At 36.1% G+C, this 23,410-nt stretch overlaps 1 protein-coding gene across 5 annotated transcripts in view; it reads left to right on the top strand.

Annotated features, from left to right (window-relative positions):
• Positions 1 to 23,410, top strand: part of LOC137236756 (meckelin) — a 215,467-nt gene that overhangs the window by 103,376 nt on the left and 88,681 nt on the right. For 4 of the 5 annotated variants that reach the window (XM_067759738.1, XM_067759736.1, XM_067759737.1 and 1 more), the window contains 2 exons: positions 2,223 to 2,861; positions 9,415 to 9,684. In XM_067759738.1, coding sequence (XP_067615839.1) covers positions 2,223 to 2,861; positions 9,415 to 9,684 — 909 coding nt within the window. The remainder of the gene's footprint in view (positions 1 to 2,222; positions 2,862 to 9,414; positions 9,685 to 23,410) is intronic. The other variant, XM_067759740.1, reaches the window with a different exon arrangement.

Here is a 23,410-nt window from a genome sequence, read left to right as displayed (position 1 = left end):
GAGGAAAATTAAAAAATATTTTGGGCTTTTTTGACCTGGATATCGCGCTTTGCAATGATTGGAGAGGCCAATTTATATAAAGCATAGACGTCAAAATAACAAAGGGACACGCTCACCTTACTTTTAAAGTTACTATCGTGGTCTCCTCTGCGTCTCTTTCTATCACGTCAAAACGCTAAAGTAATACCTCTTGAACATCCTGCTAGTGAGTTCGACGGATAAGATATCACACTTGTGTTGTTAGTTAATCAACGACTAAAACACTACCACTACGATGATTTTACTCTCATAAACCAAGCCAAAGTTTCAATTTTGGAGGCCAATATTCTAAAGCAAGTGTCGGCAAAAATGTTGTGTGGGTGTATTAGTGAGAGCGCTTTGATCGCACGAATCAATTAATTCACTGACCATTCTCTTGTTAAACTGCAACGGCTAAGCACGCAATAAATAATAAGTTATTGATGCGCACAATGGCAAGCGAATATTTTATGTTGAACAACGCCTTTGGGCAAATTCAATGCCCGGATCAAATCTACAGATACAGGATGCTGCTTGATAGGAATTTCAAAAAGACCTGCTTTTTCATCAATTTTTATAAAGGTAGTCCTTAAAATGTTTTTTATTATCTTTTACTTACTACTTTAAATTCCACTTGCATATACAAATAGATCCCTATAATTTTCCTAATAAATACATACGTTTTTTACTATTACTATTAATATTTACAAATTTAAGACTGACACCTGATTGTACTAGAAATAAATGGGCAACAAAACTATATATGAGAATTCCATCCATATATGAAAATCCACCGAATTTTTAGTATTATTTTCAAATAAAATTTACAGTTTCTCTATTGGATCCTGTTGCATTTTTTCGTATTAAATTAGTTAAATTAATTCATATTAATAAAATGTATTTACGTAAATACTGCATATATTTTTCGCTGCACAACTAGCGATACCAACACTCGATGTTTACACGCCAATTGCTCATTGCAGACTGAACCATTCACTAAACAAAGAGAGCATGCTATCTGTGTGAGTTGCTCACCATCTTAAGATGTATGAAACGCCGATGTCTGTTCTAAAGCATCATTTTCGTTTGGTGCGAGAGGATTTTACTCCCCAACCACCTACTTAGGACCTAATACACCTGAATCAATTTCTTTTCTTGATTTTCCCACAGCGTCGTCCTACTTTTTTAATTTTGAAGGAAAAGTTAATAGGGGCACGACGCAAATTGAAAAAAAGTTCGGCCGATTCTCTTCGGAGGTATATCGCACTTTCTGTTTATTTTTATAGAGCTAATGCAGCTTATCATTAAACCTCCTTCGATACACGCCGTTGGCATCACGGAAAGGACCATTGACAAATACATCATGACAGATATGATGAGAGACTTATAAAGCTCGAATATTGTTCGACCAAAGAGAACTTTAGTTTTTATTCGCCTACTCAGTCCTGAGTAGCATTTATTGGCAAGAGTGATTCTTCAAAGGATTTGTAGGCTGACAATGGTTTCTTTGTTCTTACTGATTCCCAGACAAGTTGAGTTTATAATCATACAAAGTGACACGGCTGCCAAGACGTGAATGCGTCTATGCTTTTTTCATGACTGCAGGCATTTGGTTTACAGTTGTTAACCACGAAGTACGCATTTTTACCTCTTTATACAAGCCAGAGAAGGCAGAACTTACATTTTCACTTCATAGCCGGATGATGTAACGTATATTCTGTTGACAGCAATAGGGTATCGGATTTTCCCTCGCTATATAGCAATGGCACGCTTTATATATCGGATACCCGGTCGCCATTATCGCTCCTTTAGGAATTTTTCTTGAAACCTTCCATCATGCACCGTTTCTTATGGTCGAATTTTCGGGTATTATTTCTTATAGCCAGCCTTTAAAGTTCCTCGCACTCACTCCGTTTGGCATCACGTATCTTTTTTCTAAGAAAGCGTCTCTCTCTCTTCGCTTATATATACTATTATACATCGGTCACCCAGTTGTCATTATCCCTCCTGCTGCGTATAAAGCTCCATGAACTCACGCCGTTCGGCCTCAGGTTTCCTTGTTCTAAGAAAGCGTTTCTCTTCGCTTTACGATAACGGACCTGTATCAGATCGGCGTAGGTACATGATCAAGTGTACAAACCACATTTTTTTGGTACAGGTGTATTTGCTTCATTTAATATAATCTTGTCTGCTCCCGTTGGTAGCATCCTCAGCCAGAAGAGTGGCAGTTGGTTAAACGTTTCCAGCTAATCGAAGCACAGTACAGACAACAAAATAAACATTCACATCAACGAAGATTTGAAGATGAATTTAAACTCACAATCTACCGCAGCATAACATATGCGGAATATATTGAATTACACTATGACATTTATAATAATAATCAGATCGGACTGCCGCTTGTAAAACTACGTTATCGTCATCTTGACTTGACCACCAATGTTACACTCCATGAACTGCAACCGTTTAAATTGCAAATCACATTTGCTCGAGCTGGTGAGGATTCGCAAAGGAAACTTATGATCGAGACACTATTGCCCATATTTTTATTGGCCGCATTGATAATGGCATTGCTACAACTATATAACTACCGCCAACGTCGTACAGGTTTAGTATCGACAGCAACAACGGCCGAAATTATTAATTCATCTTTATATTTGGTTGAATTTCTGCTACACTTCATCTCTTATGCTGCTAATGCCATCTTGCTTTGCTTTATTATATATATGTGTGTATATCCTTTGCAATTTCTGGTGCAAGGAAGTATTGAAATCACATTGCCTATTATGAAAGACGATCAAAGCTTATTGGAAATTCTAATTTATTCAGCTTTTTCTTTAAGGGTAAGTTATGTTATCTACTTGCTTAGTATATTTAGTTACATATATCTACCGAATAGATATTTTTGTTCTATTCTAATTTTAAAATTACTCATACTTGGCATAGACTTGACTTGACTTAAGAACTGTCACGATTCTGTACAGATCTTGATACGCGTTTATGACGCGTAACCTCGTGTGCACCTTGCCTTAGAAATACTTTACTAGACTTAAGTCTGTTGGTTTTTGATTTTCTACGTAAGTTCTAAGTACCGTTGGCACTTTTGGATGTCATTAATGCTTTTAAACCACAGAACGTTTAACTATACAGAACCACCAACAGAACGAATAGTGTGAAATAGCAAACCATCAAATCGCGGGTAGGTAATTCACAATTGGGGAAATGTGGCATGAAATTCGTCAATTACGACAGAAATATTTTATTTTGAAATACATACATACATATGTATGTTATAACCAAAAGTTAACTATTTTTTAAAGTTTTCAATATTTTTTTTTGTGAAATTTTAACGAAAACACCGCGTTTTTTGCTAATCTTCAAGTAGGTAATATGGTGAATTAACACCAGTTTGACAATTTCTATTGCTGTTCGTCGTTGGCGGATTCTCGATAGCTTTACGTCTTTGTATTAAACTTAATTTGGATATTTCTTTGAACATGTTGTCATTTATTTCAGAGGAAATACGTTAATTAATTAATTTTAGGAAAAAGATTGTACATACATAGGTGCTATGTGAAGAAGGCTAAGTTTTCAAGTCGAGCCAAGTCAAATATATGCTAATTATGACCAACAGAAGCTTTAATATTGTTCTTAAGTAGTCGTTAGATAGAACTTTACGCACAACTTTAACTTTGACAAAAAAGTTAAAGCATACAAATTTCGTGAAAATTAAACAAAATTAATGCTTTGGCGCAAAAAAGTTACGAAAAGTTAGGCAACTTCTAACTTTTGATAACATTGACATCTGGCGTGTTTTATTTTCTCTTTATTCACATCATATTTCCAGTTTTAGAATAAAATAAACATCAACAGAGCAACGTAAAAACATTTCTTATAACTGAAATTACTATAAAACACGTTTCAATGCAATTTTTACAAGTCAGGTGAACTAATACCGATTGTGCGTATTTATTTCTTCGGATGACGTGACCTAGTCATCCGTTGTGCTTTTAATTCACGTGTTCGCCTACCACACTGAAGGACCCGGATTTAAGTCCTGAGAAAGGCAGCATTAAATCACTTTAAGTGGGGACGCGACTTAGCAGTGGTTTGACATACACTCCATGAAAAGCTCCTCAGCAGACTTGTAAGTTCCGTACCGCCGATTTGTTTCAAAATCATCAGTATCGAAAAAAAATTTGATTGAGCCATGTCCGTCCGTCTGTCCGTTAACACGATAACTTGAGTAAATTTTGAGGTATCTTGATGAAATTTGGTATGTAGGTTCATGGGCACTCATCTCAGATCGCTATTTAAAATGAATGATATCCACGCCCACTTTTTCGATATCGAAAATTAAGAAAAAAGAAAAAAATGCCATAATTCTATACCAAATACGAAAAAAGGGATGAAACATGGTAATTGGATTGATTTATTGAATGAAAATATAACTTTAGAAAAAACTTGGTAAAATGGGTGTGACACCTACCATATTAAGTAGAAGAAAATGAAAAAGTTCTGCAGGGCGAAATCAAAAGCCCTTGGAATCTTGGCAGGAATACTGTTAGGGGTACCCGACAGATGATGTTCTGGGTCACCCTGGTCCACATTTTGGTCGATATCTCGAAAACGCCTTCATATATACAACTAAGGGCCACTCCATATTAAAACCCTCATTAATACCTTTAATTTGATACACATATCGTACAAACACATTATAGAGTCACCCCTGGTCCACCTTTATGGTGATATCTCGAAAAGGCGTCCACCTATAGAACTAAGGCCCACTCCCTTTTAAATAATCATTAACACCTTTCATTTGATACCCATGTCGTACAAACGCATTCTAGAGTCACCCCTGGTCCACCCTTATGGTGATATCTCGGAAAGGCGTCAACCTATAGAACTTAGGTTCACTCCCTTTTAAAATACTCATTAACACCTTTCATTTGATACCCATATCGTATAAAAAAATTATACAGTCACCCCTGGTCCACCTCTATGGCGATATCTCGAAAAGGCGTCCACCTAAAGAACAAAGGCCCACTCGCTTTTAAAATACTCATTAACAACTTTCATTTGATTCCCATTTCGTACAAACACACTCTAGAGTCACCCCTGTCCACCTTTATGGCGATATCTGGAAAAGGCATCCACCTATAGAACTAAGGCCCACTCCATTTTAAAATACTCATTAACACCATTCATTTGATACCCATATCGTACAAACGCATTCTAGAGTCACCCCTGGTCCACCTATATGGTGATATCTCGAAAAGGCGTCAACCTATAGAACTTAGGTCCACTCCCTTTTAAAATACTAATTAACACCTTTAATTTGATACCCATATCGTACAAAAAAATTATACAGTCACCCCTGGTCCACCTCTATGGCGATATCTCGAAAAGGCGTCCACCTAAAGAACTAAGGCCCACTCGCTTTTAAAATACTCATTAACACCTTTCATTTGATTCCCATTTCGTACAAACACACTCTAGAGTCACCCCTGTCCACCTTTATGGCGATATCTGGAAAAGGCATCCACCTATAGAACTAAGGCCCACTCGCTTTTAAAATACTCATTAACACCTTTCATTTGATACCCATATCGTACAAACACATTCTAGAGTCACCCCTGGTTCACCCTTATGGCGATATATCGAAAAGGCGTCCACCTATAGAACTAAGGCCCACTCCCTTTTAAATAATCATTATCACCTTTCATTTGATACCCATATCGTACAAACGCATTCTAGAGTCACCCCTGGTCCACCTTTATGGCGATATCCCTAAATGGCGTCTACCTATAAAACTATGGCCCACTCCCTTTTAAAATACTCTTTAATACTTTCCATTTGATACCCATGTCATAAAAACACATTCCAGGGTTACCCTAGGTTCATTTTCCTAAATGGTGATTTTCCCTTATTTTGTCTCCAAAGCTCTCAGCTGAGAATGTAATGTTCGGTTACACCCGAACTTAACCTTCCTTACTTGTTATTTTTCTGATTATAGTGGTGAGTACAGTTGCCACTTTGGTCCAAAAATGGTCCTCTCCAACCAAACACAACTTTGGCTCTATTTAAACAAGAAACCCATTTTGATACTTTTATTTATATTTCGCTGAGGTAAAATGCGCAGTTTGCCCATAGTCCGGTCAATCTAGACATTCGGTTATACAGAAAGTTACAAGACGCCGAAAATAGGTACACATTTTTTGAATATAATTATTAAAACAATTTCGAAACTCCTCACCATTCCAGTCTATGGAAAAAATTGTACCCAAGATCAAAGTCTAAAAAAAATTTTTTTTGGCGAATTTCAGCAAAACGGTATGTTTTATCATAAAAATATATATGTAAAGATTGTAGATCGTAAAATTGTCCACAAATTTTTTTCTTGAGAGCCACCATTTCTGAGATATAACGATCCAAAAAGTGGTAAAACACGATTACAACAACCGTCATACTATGCATGAGTACGCCGTGTATGTATATACATACATTGGACTGGGTTAGTCCCATACAAAAAAAAAATTGTGAAAGTCCGCCCCTGAATTTGAGGCTTATGTTTTGTGGGTTTCGGGAAAAATGTGTCTAATTTATTTCATCACTTGAACTACAGCCGAATTTGTTCTTTTATTGTAACTTGACTATTTGACATCCGATTTTTAAAATTGATACGCCATTATTTTGGTCTTGGAAATCTGCATATATGCTTTTAGTTGATAACCAGCGTCCACAGTATTGGTGACAAAACCCCACCCTGTGAAGTTCCTTCCTGCTTACAGATTTTCTTGCCTCGCATAGACCCCATTGCGACGTGATCATTCTGCAGCTTAACATGGAGCCGGTCGGATTTGCTGAGGCCAGATCGAGCTTAAATCGAGTTGAAACTGTCGTGACTTTGTTGAAAGCTCTGGCAATGTTCCGAAAAAGACTTAGGGCGTATTCCTGGTGTTCCAGGGCTTTCTCTATATTCATGATCACTCTATGCAATGCAGTATCGATTCACTTGCCTTTATTAGACACCTATTAATCTCTATAGGGTTTTGAGCAAAAAAGAAGTCGAACTAAAATGCCTGTAGTCTTTCAGGTGTAGGTAACTGAGTTTTATGCAACCCTCAAAGATTATTCCAAGCCATTTTTAAATCGTTCCACCTAGCATCTGCAGCATAACAGGGAGTATCCCATTTGGTCCCGGCGATGTGAAATTGGCAAAAGTTTTCATTGCCGATTAAATTTTGGTATGTGTCACCAACTTAGGAATTTAGTTGTCTTCGTATTAGGAGCGCAGCCGTTGGTACATAACACCTCAGTATCATCTCCTGATGGGAGGTGTGTTTTTATCAGACCCTGGATCTTATCTCCCTTGGATAAGACTTTCAGTGTCGCCGTTTCGCTGGAGCATTCTATGTCCGTTCATAAATTATTCCATGAAACCCTCTTCGACCTGTTGATTTCATGTTTATAGATCCTCAACAGATCTCTATATTCGGCCCAGCACTCCTCGCTTTCCGCAACTTTTACCAACTTAAAAATTTCTTTTACCTGCCCTCTAAGAAGACTATATCATGGTGGCTTTGCTTTCCCCTTGAATCTTTTCAGAGGACAAGCTGTGTTGTACGCAGTGGTGAGCGCCTTTGATATGAACATGTTCTATTCCTCCAACTCTTCTACGGTGGTAACCTCTTAAGGCTTCCCTAGTCTTCCTGATACACATTTCTGAAATTTTTACCAGTTCGTTGTCCTAGGGGTTATAAAGGTTTTCCCCTTCTCTTCCTTCATAAGTGGGATTCTGAAGGTGATATATGTATGGTCTGAGAAGGATGGCCTGTCAAGGACCCTCCATTCATATATGTGCTGCGCAGAGCTCAATGTGATATCAAGTACATTTCTTGACGGTGGCCTGTTGGCCACCTGTAGACCATATTTAGTATTTCGCAAAAAGGGACTCACCTCTATCATTAATATCGTCCCCTCTCCATCCCTGTGGTGCGCATTCGCATCAGCGGCTATGCCAATCCGTCCTCTGCACCCTTCTTGATTCACCAGCCTTTAGAACTCCTCTGGTAGGGCTTCCACGTTATGCAGCAGGATGCTAGGATAAGGGACCGTTCTTTTTCCCCTCTATTGCGCCCACCGCTAAGTGTTCCCTGCTGAAGTTAGATAGCATAGACGAGTACAGGTATTTCCTTTCCGTCTTTGCTTAATAACCTCCGACTCTGCAAGCGCTGAATCTTGAAACCTCTCATCCAGATGAGAGCCATGGCGCCTGTATCAGCGCCGCATCAAACGAACCCTCCTCAAGTGTCAGAAGGAGCTCCCTCGGTGCCACCTTACTGGGTTGGAGGTATATCTGTAAGACTCGCAGTGCCATTGAGCTGTTTGTCTCTCTCCAAATTGTCCGCCACTGCTCTCACAAATGGATTTTATCCGCTGTTTTCAAAGTCTGCAGGTCCGTTTCTCCCTCCCCTGCTCGAAGCGTCTTTGTTAGACTCGCAGCATCATTGAGCTGTTTGTCCACTTCCAACACCTCCGTGCCTACGCCTATACCCTTGCCTTTTTCTGATACTTCCGGGTCCTCGAGGCCCTTTTCTACCTCTCCTGCATTTAGAGAATTGTGGTTTTTCTCAATGTTCTCGGACTTTTACAATTTTTTTTTTTCGACCTGAAGTAATTTTGTCAATATGAAATAATAATAGAACGTGAAATAAAACTAAAGTGAACGCAGTGTCGGTTCCAATATGAGGTTTAATAAATATTAACAGCTAAAGCTCAAAATGGAAACATAGTATTAGACTATTAATAAATAAACATTGAATATTAATAAGTATAACGAAAATTTACTGTTCGCATGAATTATTATATTCGTAAAATTTTAATGAGCTTTAAACCTATTGCACAATCATTTCTTTATTAAATTATTGCATTGTTATTATGATGGAAAAAATGAAAGGGATTGAACATGCTGACTGATATTATAGCTATTTCGACCCTGCCAATAAACTCTTCAGATATTTTTGTATTTTTAGATTAGAAATTATATTCTCCCGAGTGAGATTCGAGCTCGAGTCGTCAAATTCCTAAAACCGTAGGCCTACCACTAGGGTATCACTGCGTCTATATGTATGTTGCTTAACTTCGGTTTTTTATTATTAAATTATTTTGAAATACGTCATAAACTTATTAAAACTTTACGAATGTAATAGATGAACAGGTGATTAAATCGAAGACCATGAATTATTATAAATAATACTTTTAGTTGTGGTTGTGCTAGAGTTTACATTAAAATGAATTAAATAAATAGATTGTTTACAGTTTGCTCGGCATCAATTAGTGCGAATGAGACATATTTAATTATATTGTTTTAACTGAGAATTATTTTCTTTACAGTTTATATTTACCTGTGTACACTTTTGGTATATCAGTCGTTTTGATCTATTTCTCATTGATTGGGAGCGACCGCGTAGTTGTGATAACAATCATTTCATATTGAAAAATAATCTCGAAACGTCTTCCGTCTGCTCAAGTGTGAGAACATATACCTCCGAGAATGTGTCAACTTGGCGTATATTTTATGTAACAAATGAATGGATTCGCTTGAGCGTTAAACAAAAACATTCTACGGCTTTGCAAGGACTTTTGGTATTACCCTTAGCGCAGGTGAGATGAACATATTTACTTATTATAAAATATTGGTAGTGTTATTAGTCATTTTAAATAAAAAAGGCCCAATCTCGAAATTCTATATAAGCTGAAAACTTGCACACGCCTTTATTTTGAGATTAGCTGCTTTTTCTTGTAAGCTAGTACATATAAATTAAACGCTAGGTAGATTAGCGAAGTGCATAGAAAGCAACAACACAAAGTTTGAGATGAAATCGCTTTAACAACAGTCGACCAAAAAAAAACACGTGTTAAGCTCATCAATTTTTGAATTTGCTTTGATTGATTTTGATTAAGTGGCGCTTCATATCTATTAAAAAGTTACTCTGAATATAATTTGTTTAATTAAAGATTTTTTTATTTTCGACTTTTGGAAAAATGTGAGCATTGGGCGTAATTTTGCAAAACAATTTTTCCTCCTTTGTAGGAACTGCAGAACTATTTGAAACCTACTAAAACGAGATTTTTTTTTTGTTTTACCAAACTGTGTATACCAATTCACAGATATGTTGTTGTCGTAATAGTAGAAGAGTGGTCAAATGCTGAACTTTAAATAATTTTTATAAAACACAGATTGCACCTGAAAATTATTTCATTTTACTTACTGAACAACTTTTAATAAGTTGTTACCTCTTACTCTCGCTCCTCATTTCTCTTCCTTTTCCCTATTCTCTCATTCACTCCTTTCTCTGCTTTTTTTCCCTCTCCCTCGTTTCCATCCCTTCTCACCTCTCCTTCTCCACTTTCATCTATCCCTATTTCTCCATCTTCTTCTAAAATGTCTCTTTCTCCTTCCCTCGTTTTTCTGCTCTCTACCATCTCTACCCTTACCACTCTGGGGCTTGAAAAATAGATAAGTTCCGATTCTAAGACCTACTCAATATGCTCACACAATTTCATGAGAATCGGTGTAACCGTTTCGAAGGACTGCAACCATGAACACTGTGACACGAGAATTTTATATATATATACATAAGATGTTTTTAAACGGTTTTATATAGGTTGACTTGACAGGCTGCACGGCCGTTGTGAACGAATTTTGTAATTAAAATTTAAGTAACTTCCCGATACGCTACAGGCTTGAAACTTCGAATATAGTTCAGAACCCGTAGACAATGCAATAATAAGAAAAAAACTCCGATAGGTGGCGCATGGCTCGAAATATTTCAAAAAATCGTATTTGTGGTCCGATTTGGCTTATATTTGGAACATATATTGCATACATGAATAGAAAGCGACATTTGAAAAAAATCGCCACCAGGTGGCGCAAGGGTCGAGATATTCAAAAAAAAATCGTATTTGTGGAACACAAATTACATACATGAATAGAAAGCGACGGGAGTCACTAAATGAACTAAATATAATGAGAAATAATAGGCAATTAAATAAAGACTAAAAACTTTAATTTGTCTATTTAGTTATATATTTTGTCATTGTACTTGCTTTTTTGGCGTTTGCGGGCTTTGCGTATTGATTTTAATTGTTTTTACTCAATCACTCGATACGAAGCTATTCTGCTCTTTGTGTATAATTATTTATCCCAATTGCAAACAATATAAAAAACAACAACAATATTACAAACAACAAATTTATCAAAGATGCCCGATACTAGAGCTTCCCGCCAAGTGGTATTTACTCTCAACAAAAATGCGAATGCAGTCGGCAGATCTGGTTTTAAGGAGAGCTCGTTACCTTCATCTTGGATTGAGGTTATTGAAGGCAAATTGGAGATGAAGAGAACGTCCATCATTGGAGAGATTGCAGATCGACTGAAAAGTTCTGAAGAGCGGCTTATGGCTGAAATGTCAAACCTAAAGAAGGCGCTAAGAAAAATGGAGGAAAGAGTGGTTAAAGCAGAAGCCCAAGTTGAATGCAATAAACAACTGCGAAAGGAAATTGTGCTGCTAAAAAAGGAGTTAAATTTATGCCAAAATAAATCTGCCTCCAGTGACATAATAATTAATGGCCTCCCCTTCAGTGATGGTGAAAACATTAAAGGCACTGTTAACAAAATGTGCCAATCATTGAAGGTGCCAGCATTGCCTATTTCCTCGGCCTTTCGTGTGCCTAACAAAAACAACAGCAAAACACCTGCATCTGTCATTGTACGACTGAGCTCTTCCGATGATCGGTCTACACTCTTTAAAGCAGTGGCCCGTTTTTGCAAAGAGAATAAGCGTCCACTAATGCATCGTGATGTAGGAATAAATTCGGAGGGGAAAATACATATACATGAGTGCCTAACCAAAAACAATCGTGAGATAATCGATTTGGCAATGCAGTTGAGAAGAGAGAAAAAGCTAGTTGCTGCCATGGTTCAACTATATACAGGTTGGCTCATCTGTAAAGCAACAAAATATGTCTGTTCAAATTGTCAAAATCTGTGTATTGGTGTTGGTGCGTATGGTATGGAATGGAAACATAAAACTTAGCAGTTTTTGTATGTGTAAGTAAAATGTTGCCAATGTGTTGGTTTCATTTTGAGTTTGCCATCTCCTTTTGACAATCCCTTCGACCATGCAATGACATTAATAAAATCAGTTGATGAGATGAGCCAACCGGTACATAATTGAACCATGGTTGCTGCTTTCTCAATTCGTGGATATGTGTATGTTCATGTACGTCCAAATTGTAAAGCTGTCAAGGTGACTGATATCGAGAGTATTGAGCGTGTTGTTGCTGCAGACACGTGATTATGTATGATTAATGTGGCAGCATGGGACAGCTGATTATATGCTTTTTTATTTGATTTGATACATCAACTTCCGACACAGTACGATTTTGACATTTGTCCATCGAATTTAAAAAAACAAAGTACATCGAATTTTTATTTATGTTTGCAGGTATGTCACCATGCTGCCACCTTGTATCGTTCCGCCATGGTGTATCTGATATTATATATTCTCTTTATTTTTTCTCTTATCTTCTTTTTCAAACATTCTACTGTCCTCCTACAATCTCATCCTATCATATGTTTAATTGTTGCCACTACCGTTTCTCGCTCTATTTTTCAATCATGTGTTTAATTGTTTGTCTTTCTTTATCTTATCAATCCCCCACTGTTTTTGCCATGGTCTTTTGTACACACACGCGAGTTGCTTGCCTGCCTTTGGTTCGTTCTGTTTTGGTTCAGCTTTATGTGTATGGGGTCATTCCATAGATCTCGCCCTGGCGCTAATGAAAATGAAAGAATTTTGATTGATATTTTTTGTAAGCAAAATCGTGGCTTCAATGCAGTACATTTTAATGCACGTAGCCTTAGCCATGACAAACTTGATTTTGTTAGGTATGTTTTTGAGGATTCTGCAGTGATCTCAACTTTTCGATTAATTGGTACAATCTATTTCGGAATGATCGTAGGTACAAAAAAGGAGGGGGAGTTGTAGTTTACTGTAAAAAAACACTCAAATCTAGACTGTTAAAAACTTCTAATTCCTTTGATGTTGAATATATTTTCACTGAACTGTCTGATGGAGTAAATAAAATTATGTTAATATGTCTTTTCAACCCCAAAAAAAATTTTCATTAGAAGCATTTTTTGTTGATTCGTCCGAATTTGTAATTGATTATGAACGCATTTTGATTTGTGGTGATTTTAATGTGAACCTATTTGTTAATGGTTCCTACAGTAGTAAACTACTTGATCAGCTTGCAACAGCAGGTCTATGCTTTGTCAATAGTGCTAACCCGACGAGATTTGACAATAATGCTGTACCCAGTCTTGTTGATTATTTTTAACTTGTGATCGCTGTCACGTCCTAAAATTTGAGCAAATATCCTTCGTTTCTGACCATGATTTGATTTTCTGTACTATATATGTTGAAATGAACCGTTCTGATTTAGACTGTACGTTTGTGTTTCGTGAATGATTTTAAACCGTTGAATGTTAATGCGTTGTATTCCGATAAATGTGGTGTTGACCTAACATTTCTTTGTTTACTGGATTTCTCCAAAGCAGTCGGCAGATCTAGTTTTATTCTGTGAGTCATAAGCTGCTTCGTACATAGCTGAAGTATTACTTCGGATTTGAGCATAGCTCAGTCAAGCCTATTGCAAGTTATCTTAAGGATAGAACGCAGAAAGTTAAATCAGGAAATACTTTGTCGCAGTCTAAACCTTTGTATGCTGGCGTACCGCAAGGGTCGGTCCTTGGTCCACTTCTGTTTAGTCTCTTTGTGAATGATATATTTGATGCTTGCCAGTATGTCAATATTCATGCATATGCCGATGATATGCAATTATATTTGTCAAGTCGTGTCGGTCTTGTTGAAGATTTATGTTTCAAAATTAATAATGATCTGTCTGCAATCTCTGTTTGGGCTAGTGAAAATTCGTTTAGTTTGAATGCATCCAAGTCTTATGTTTTGCCTATATGTCATAGTGTTGTATATAATATTGACCTTCCTGCGTTGTATATTGGAACTAGTCCACTTAAATTTGTTGAAAGTGTAAAAAGTCTTGGTTTTATTGTGAACTGTAAACTTACTTGTAGTGACGATGTCAACAGGTTGGTTACCAATGTTTTTGCCATATTACGGAAGTTAAGAGTCTCGGCCCCATTCACACCCGTTGGAACCATGCGAAAACTTGTGCTGGAGTTAATTATGCCGCTTATAACGTACGCTGATACAGTATATGGTAAATGGACTCAGTGTCATACAACAGAGTTGCTGTAGCGTTTAACAATGCTACGAGATACGTTTACGGGATTGGTAGATATGATCACATATCTGCCTGGCGAACGAAAATTCTTGGGTGCAGCCTTGAAAACTATCTAGCCGCCAGGAATTGTATCTTTATATACAAATTATTATTGTGGAAGACACCAAATTACTTCTTCGAAAAGTTAAGACCAGTGAGATCACTGAGACATCAGAGTCTGGTCGTACCATCGCATAATTACTTAACTTCATCTAGACTATTTTTCATTAGCGCGGTTAAATTATGGAATTCAATCCCAGATAATGTGATGGCTGGACTAAATAGATTCAACTACAAGGATGTAATAATACTCAAGTACTTCAAAGCTGTATAAAAACAATGCAAAACATTGAAAGGGTGTTTAAGATCCCTGCTTCTCTTTTCTTTACCTTTTTCTCACTTTGATCTTGACTATATTTTCTTTCGTTAAGGTTTGATTTATTCTAAATTTGCTACTTATAGCGTTTTCTTTTCTGGCTAAAGTGTTACGCTTTTTGCACGTCGCGCAAGTGTTTTTGTTCTATTCTAAAATACAGGCAACGCCTTTACGGGGTATTTCGTTCTTTTGTGAAAATTGTTGGCTACTCGCAACGCAAAAGCGTTACACTTTTACCCTATATAAAATGGCGGTGTGGCAGTGCAACTCTGTGAAGTTCTCAATTCGCTCTTAATTTCCACATATACTCTGTTAATATGAGTGAATATGGTGAGTTGAAATGTTCTTTGTATGCACTATAAATGTTGAACATTTTCTGGGGTGAAAGTAACTCTATTAAGGCTTTACCATTTACTCAGGCAACAATTTATTTCAGAAAAGAAAACGCTATTAGATTTAAGTTAGGATATACATATTTGTACTGTTTTACGTTTAATAACCTAGTTGAAGTACTTCTAAAAGACTATATCTGGTCTTACCCTGTACTACGTTGGTAAATAAAGAAATAAATATAAATAAATGTTCAATTCTATAAAAAAAATGCAATTACGAATCAAAAATATTTGGTTTTGTAGAAGTTATAGCGATTTGAAAATTTTGCATTTTTGCACCAGGCTAATGTAGGTCCTTTCGCGCTATTTCGGTCGAAAAAAGATCTACTTGAAGCACAACATACTCATCTTAAAAAAAAAAACCAAAAAAAATGTGGCTGAGAAACAGTAAAAAGGAGATAAAAGGTCCCAGATACACATGATTTTAGGTAGATTTGGCAATTCGTTAAGTACATATTAAGAAACTCATCGAAACTTTTACTGACGGATTGGCAGGCCTAACAATAGAGCATGTCAGCTACCTGATAGCGTTTTTGTAAGTAAACTTTTTTTTTAAGAAGCTGTAGTTTCTTGGGTCACTCGTTGTGGGCGACACTATGTTTTTGCATATCACAGAGGAATGATGTCTTCGAGAAGTTGTAAACGAGCGGCTAATTCGTTTTGATATATATGTGGCGAATGTATTAAAAGAAGACAAAAAAAGTTTGATTTAACTAAAAACACAAGGATTTGCGAGACCTACCTAGCCTACTTCGGTCTACCTGTTAAAAATCAGAACAAAAAATGGGTTCCACATGTTTCATGTAACTCTTGCACAAGCATTCTGGAGCGTAAGTTTATTTTCTCTTTTTTATTGTACTAACTGTTTCATATATATACATATATCTTCATATATATAATTGCATAATAGCTGAAATTGTTATGAAATGCTTTACGTTTTATTATACTTTGGTACCAGGGTGAGAAAAGAGCCATGAAGTTCGCAGTGCCGAGGATTTGGAGGGAACCGAGTAATCATGACACTGATTGCTATTTTTGTGTAGTGAAACCACTGAAAAGGAAACGTTTAAGGAAAACAATATAACCGGAACTACCATCGACATCCGCTCCAGTACCACATTCGGAACAAAATCCTGTACCTGATCCACCTGTGTTGGAAAAGCAACTATTCCCTCAAGGCAGCTTTCAAACACCGAGTTCATCTGTATCCGTACATTCCGAATTTGTTCCCCAATTTGAACCAGAAATACCACATCTCATCAACTCTGAAGATCTCAATTACTTAATAAGAGACTTAAATCTATCAAAAGACAAAGCAGAGTTATTAGCATCGCGGCTTAAACAACGAAATTTATTTACTTCTGATATTCGAATACCTCGGCAAAGAAAGCGTCATGAAGAATTTTCTTGTTTCTACAGTAAGGAATATAGACTCTGTTTTTGCTATGACGTGAAAGGTTTATTTGAAGCAATTGGTATTCCTTGTAATACAAATGAATGGCGCCTCTTTATCGACAGCTCAACAAAAAGTCTAAAAGCAGTTCTACTACACAATGGGAACAAATTTCCATCTATTCCACTGGCACATTCCACACATCTCAAAGAAAATGATGACAGTATTAAAATGCTATTAACTGCAATCAAATCTACGGAATACAAGTGAGAAGTTATTGGAGACTTCAAGATGGTTTTTTTTTTACTGGAATGCAAGGTGGATATACCAAACACTCCTGTTATCTTTGCCTAAGGGATAGCAGAAATGATGCCCCCACTATCGCCAAAAACATTGGCCTGAACGTATTGAGTGGGAAGATTTAATATTAAACATGAAGCTATTGTCGATCCTAAAAATATATTGATGCCGCCATTGCATATTAAATTGGGCCTTATTAAACAATTTGTGAAGGCTCTAATATTTCAAATATTTGCAGACTTTTTCCAAAGCTGTCAGAGGCGAAAATTAAAGCTGGAGTCTTTGTTGGCCCTCAAATAAAAAAAAAATTATGAACTGCGATATTTTCCCGGACCTACTTAACAATGAGGAGAAACTAGCGTGGAACAGTTTTAAGGCAGTTGTTCATGGCTTTCTTGGAAATCATAGGAATGAAAATTATGATGAGCTGATAACTGGCATGATTACGAATTTTTCCGCCATCGGATGTAGAATGTTGCTAAAGATGCACATGTTACATTCACATCTGGATAAATTCAAAGATAATATGGGAGTGTATTCAGAAGAACACGGGGAGCGATTCCATCAAGATATAATGGAGTTTGAGAAACGCTACCAAGGCCAGTATACGGAAAGCATGATGGGGGACTATATTTGGACGTTAATAAGAGAAAATGTTACCGAATATGGCAGGAAAAGCAGGCAAAAGCATTTTTAAACATTTAAACTGTATTTTAAAACATTCAAGGTTCGAATCGAGCTCAAGGCCAGAACAATAATTTTTTTCTAATGATAATTACACAAGTTTACAAATTCATGTCAACTTTTGGATCTGAGCAGATAAGAACGATTCTTAACTATATTTGATATGCTGAATTCAAATCTGCATTCAGTTTTTTAAGATTGATTCTAGTTTCCGAGTTCTCGCATGATAGCACCATTCTGCTGTTATAGCAGCTTTTAAATACTGACACTACTTGATAAGTCATTTCAACTGTAACTGTAAAATAATATAAGCGATTAGAGCAAATAAAAATGCACAGACAGTGTTGCAAAGTTGATTCAAAGTGTTTTTGTTACGTTTTTGGTTGTTATATCATTAAAAAAATTGGCAAAATAATAACAAATGCGCTCAAAGATGCGTATCTGCACTACTTTGGTTTCAGAGTAGCAGACACTCATAAGTCATCGATACCGAAATTTATTTGTAACACATGCAAAACAAAGCTGTATAAGTGGTCATTGGTAGAACGTGAGTACTTTTCCTTTTCAATTCCAGCGCTCTGGAGAGTCCCTAAAAACCATGTAGATGATTGCTACTTTTGTTTGATGAAAGTTACGGGTATAAATGAAAAAAAATTAAAAAATATATAAATTTCCTGATGTATCATCAGTATCCAAGCCAGTTACACGTAATGCTAATGATCCATTGCCAGTTTGTCTAAGTATAAGTGGAAAAGTCCTGGAAACTTTAACTCTATCACCCCCGAGTAGTGAAAGCGACTTTGTCATGGAAGCGACACATTTAATTTCGCAAGATGAACTAAGCGATTTGATTCTCGATTTCAATTTGTCAAACAAAAAGCAGAGTTGCTAGCATCACGGTTGCAGCAATGGAAATATCTAGACTCTTGAACACAAGTTATTGTATACAGAAACAAAAATCAGGCACTTCCACCGTTCTTTAAAAAAGAAGACAACATGAGTTAGAATGTCTATAAAGATGCATTTTCTGCATTTCCATCTTGATTATTTTCCCAAAGACTTGGGTGATACCAGCGACGAACAAGGAGAGCGGCTACATCAAGATCTAGCCAACATTGAAAAACGATACCAAGGATTTTGGGATGAAGGCATGATGAGCGACTACTGTTGGACACTAATACGCGAAACAGATACTAAACAATACAAAAGGCAAAGTTCCACCAATCTTCATTTCTGATTTGTTACTTTGAAGTTAATAAAATGAATATTATTTGACAAAAATCTTTAAAAATGGATTTATTGACTGTATTAAGAACTAGAATCAATCTTAAAAAACGGAATGAAGAATCGGATTCAGCGTCATAAATTGTCTTAAAAACCACTTTTAGTTGCCTAGATCTAAAACCGTGTATACTTGTGTTATTGTTATTTTTTATTTTTTCTAAATTTGAAAAATTGTATTTTGTTTTTGGAATAGTAAGTAGAAAATTTTTTAGACAACCTGTCATAGCTGCGCAGATAGATCCATTTCGAAGGGTGCTTAAGCCTTCATCTTTAGGCATGCTGCGCTAACCATTTAGCTATACAGCGGTGGTTTTTTGACTGGCAAATTTGCTACTTCTGTTCCTTTTTACCAGCGATATTTATTCAGTGTTGCGCCATCTGGTGCAAATCACTGATAATGCTGGATTTTTGTTTATTGTCAATTACTTTGTTTGACATTCCCAAGTGCTCATGGTTTATTAACAATTGTTTTTGTTTTTATCGGCCTATTGATAAATCATTCAAGGTTCGAATCGAGCTCAAGGCCAGAACAATAATTTTTTTCTAATGATAATTATTGTTATTTTTTAATTTTTCTGAATTTGAAAAATTGTATTTTGTTTTTGGAATAGTAAGTAGAAAATTTTTCAGACAACCTGCCATAGCTGCGCAGATAGATCCATTTCGAAGGGTGCTAAGCCTTCATCATCAGTACGCTTTAGACATGCTCCAGCATTATCAGTGATTTGCACCAGATGGCGCAACACTGAATAAATATCGCTGGTAAAAAGGAATAGATGTAGCAAATTTGCCAGTCAAACAAATCACCGCTGTATAGCTAAATGGTTAGCGCAGCATGCCTAAAGCGTACTGATGATGAAGGCTTAGCACCCTTCGAAATGGATCTATCTGCGCAGCTATGGCAGGTTGTCTGAAAAATTTTCTACTTACTATTCCAAAAACAAAATACAACTTTTCAAATTTAGAAAAATTAAAAAATAACAATAATTATCATTAGAAAAAAATTATTGTTCTGGCCTTGAGCTCGATTCGAACCTTGAATGATTTATCAATAGGCCGATAAAAACAAAAACAATTGTATTTTAAAACTAAATTTATAAGAATAAATCTTAAATTGATTTTTACTATACTAGAATAAATCAAATCTATGTAAAATTTTAATGAATTTTCATGTTTTTCGAACAAAACCAAATCAAAAACTTTTGTATGTTCATATTCTTATTTCTGGGTGCAAAAGCAATAAAAAAATATACGCTCGACCCATGTACAAAAATGTTTTAGACCAGTGTAATATAAAAATATGTCGGGTTTTCTTTCCTGAGGGGAATTCTCATACCACTGGCAGACTAGGGTCTCGAGATATAGGCCAAAACGTGCACCCGGGTACCCCTGGAATGTGTTTATAGAATATGGATATCAAATGAAAGCTGTTGATGAGTGCTTTAGTAGAGGGTAATTTTCATACCCCTGGGTGACTAGGGTCTCGAGAATAGGCTAAAATATGGGCCCTTGAACGCCTAGACAGATAGTGTTTTTACATTATGGGTATCAAATTGAAGCTGTTATTAGTGCTTTAGCACAGGGTAGTTTTCATACCTATTGGTGACTAGGGTCTCGATATATAGGCCAAAACGTGGATCAGGGTAACACTAGGATGTGTTTTTACATTATGGATGTCAAATTGAAGCTGTTGATGTGTGCTTTAGTACAGAGTAAGCTTTATGCCGCTGGGTGACTAGGGTCTCGAGATATAGGCCAAAACGTGGACCCGGATACACCTAGAATGTTGGTTTACATTATGGGTATCAAATTGAAGCTGTTGCTGTATGCTTTAGTACAGAGTAAGTTTTACACCACTGGGTGACTAGGGTCTCGAGATATGGGCCAAAACATGGACCCGGATACACCTAGGATGTGTTTTTACATTATGGATGTCAAATTGAAGCTGTTGATGTGTGCTTTAGTACAGAGTAAGCTTTATGCCGCCGGGTGAATAGGGTATCGAGATATAGGCCAAAACGTGAACCCGGATACACCTTGAATGTTGGTTTACATTATGGGTATCAAATTGAAGCTGTTGCTGTATGCTTTAGTACAGAGTAAGTTTTACACCACTGGGTGACTAAGGTATCGAGAGATAGGCTAAAACATGGATCCGAATATCCCTAGAATGTGTGTATTATGGATATCAAATGAAAGCTGTTGCTAAGAGCTTTAAAGTAATTTTCATTGTGATATTCGATTTAGTCGCATCAACCTGGCAAAACTGATAAATATCCATGCGAAGCCGAAATAAAGACATGAATTAATAATACCCATATAAGGAACATAAGCCTTACACCAAAATATAATAAGGTATTCTATGTGGTTGGCCCTTAAGTTGTATTTGACAGGCGCGTTCAGGTGGCAACGCGCATGTCAAATACAACTGCGGCCCACATCACTGACATCAAAAATGTTATACACACAATTATAAAGTTTGGACAAAAGGCAAGGAGTGCAGAACTAAAATATTAAATAAAATCAACCTAATATATTTAATCTAATCGTACAAACTAAACAAGTGTAAAGTAAATTAATAAAACATTTGTTAAACTAAAACCGACATATAATAAAAAAACCAAACTAAAACTAAACTAAAAATACGTGGTTTTTGGTATTGATTGCGGAGTGTGTAGTAGGGTGTGCACATATGTACAACTCTTCCGGACGTTTTTGCTTGGTAGAGTGGTGAGTGGAAAATTTTTTTACTGGTGTGTGAAATAAAGTGCGTGGTGTTCTACTTAAAATTTAATAACATCAATAAAATAAACAAATTTAACAAAAATTTCTAAATCTACGATTCCCACAACAAATTTAATAATTTTCTAATTAAAATTTAACAATAAAAGTAAAATACATAATTTTCTAAATAAAATTCTACTAAAATACGATATAATTTCCTACATTAAAATTGAACAAATTACGACATATTTCTTTCTAATTAAAATTGGGAAATTTTTAGAATAGCACCCCCCGAGTTCGGGGTAAAACTTGGTATCAAATGAAAGAGGGAGTTCTCCCGATCACAAATATATATATTTTAAAGTGCGCAAACTTATAATTTAAAAGTTATTTGTTGTTAAAGTTTGCAAATTTACCAAATTTCTATAGCACTTTAAATTACAATTTACATATCTTTCAAAACCTTAATCCACATACATATGTATCTATATAAATTGGCAACGATAAACTTAAATTGCATTTTTGTATATTTCACATTTCATTTTTGCATTGTTTTTACTTATTATAAATGTTTTTATTAAATCAATCGCGCTTTTGTAGCAACATGCACATATATATGTATATATATATATATATTTTATTGATGACATTACAAAGCTGTGCTGCCACATAAACAAAAAAAAAAACAAATATAAATATTACCTTACCACCTTTCAGTTAAAAAAGAAAAAGGAAAATATATATTTTTACACCTCTTTTTGAGAAGTTGAAACACCCTTCCGCGTAGGCGGCCTTCGGCCGCGCTTATATAAAATAACCCTGGGCTACGCCATGCCAAGTCCGGATGTGTTGTATAACCGTGGCTACCGCCACGGTAATGTCCTTCTGCGTAGTACAACCTTCTACCACGGTTATACCACACACCCGGACTTGGCATGGTGTAGCCCAGGGTTATTTTTTATAAGCGCGGCCGAATGCCGCCTATGCAGAATGGTGTTCTACGTCGAATTACTGTGCATGGAGCAGCCGGTGTTGGATCGGCTAACAACAATAAACATAAGAGATATAAGGTAATATCAGCTCGTTCACGAATGCAAAAAAGAGCTTTTTCAAATTTTTGGTAAATAAAGACTACAAAGGTTTAAGATAAATATACATCAGGCGAGAGGAATTTTTATAAGTTATGTTTCGATTCTGCACTTGTTCCGTTTTTAGATGTGGCAGCACAGATTTGTAATGTCGCAGAATATATATACGTATACACATATAAAAGTTGTATAGAAATTTGCAAACTTTAACAACAAATAACATTTAAATTATAAGTTTGCGCACTTTAAGATATATATATTTGCGATCGGGAGAACTCCCTCTTTCATTTGATACCAAGTTAAACCCCGAACTCGGGGGGTGCTAAACTAAATCGCTGCCTTAAAATTTAACAAATTACGATATATTTTCTTAAATAAAAATTCAAAAAAAATTACTCAAAATTTAACAAATCTGAAAAACCAACGGGCCTGTACATAGCGGCACTCGCACCACGCCACGCATAACGGCACCCAAAAACATACATACACAATTCAACGTAATTTTCCACCACCACCAACTTTAACACGTAAAGCAACAACATCGACGGCAGGAACAACTCCGGCAGCAGTAATATTGATGACATCAGCGGCAACCATCTTATAGCAGCAGCGACAATTAAAAATATATATATGTATGAATTTAAAATTCTTTTGCTTACAGTTTTTTTTTTCTTTAAACATATATGTACGTATATAAAACATTTAATTCCCATTAAATGCAATGCATTTGCTTTTCATATAATATACTTGCTGCATTAGCATATAATATAAATTTTGGATT

This window comes from Eurosta solidaginis, chromosome 1, assembly GCF_040869045.1.
Source record: "Eurosta solidaginis isolate ZX-2024a chromosome 1, ASM4086904v1, whole genome shotgun sequence".
NCBI classification, from domain to species: domain Eukaryota; kingdom Metazoa; phylum Arthropoda; class Insecta; order Diptera; family Tephritidae; genus Eurosta; species Eurosta solidaginis.
The sequence above is the reverse complement of the archived record's forward strand: the minus strand, read 5'-3'. Positions and strand labels throughout refer to the sequence as shown.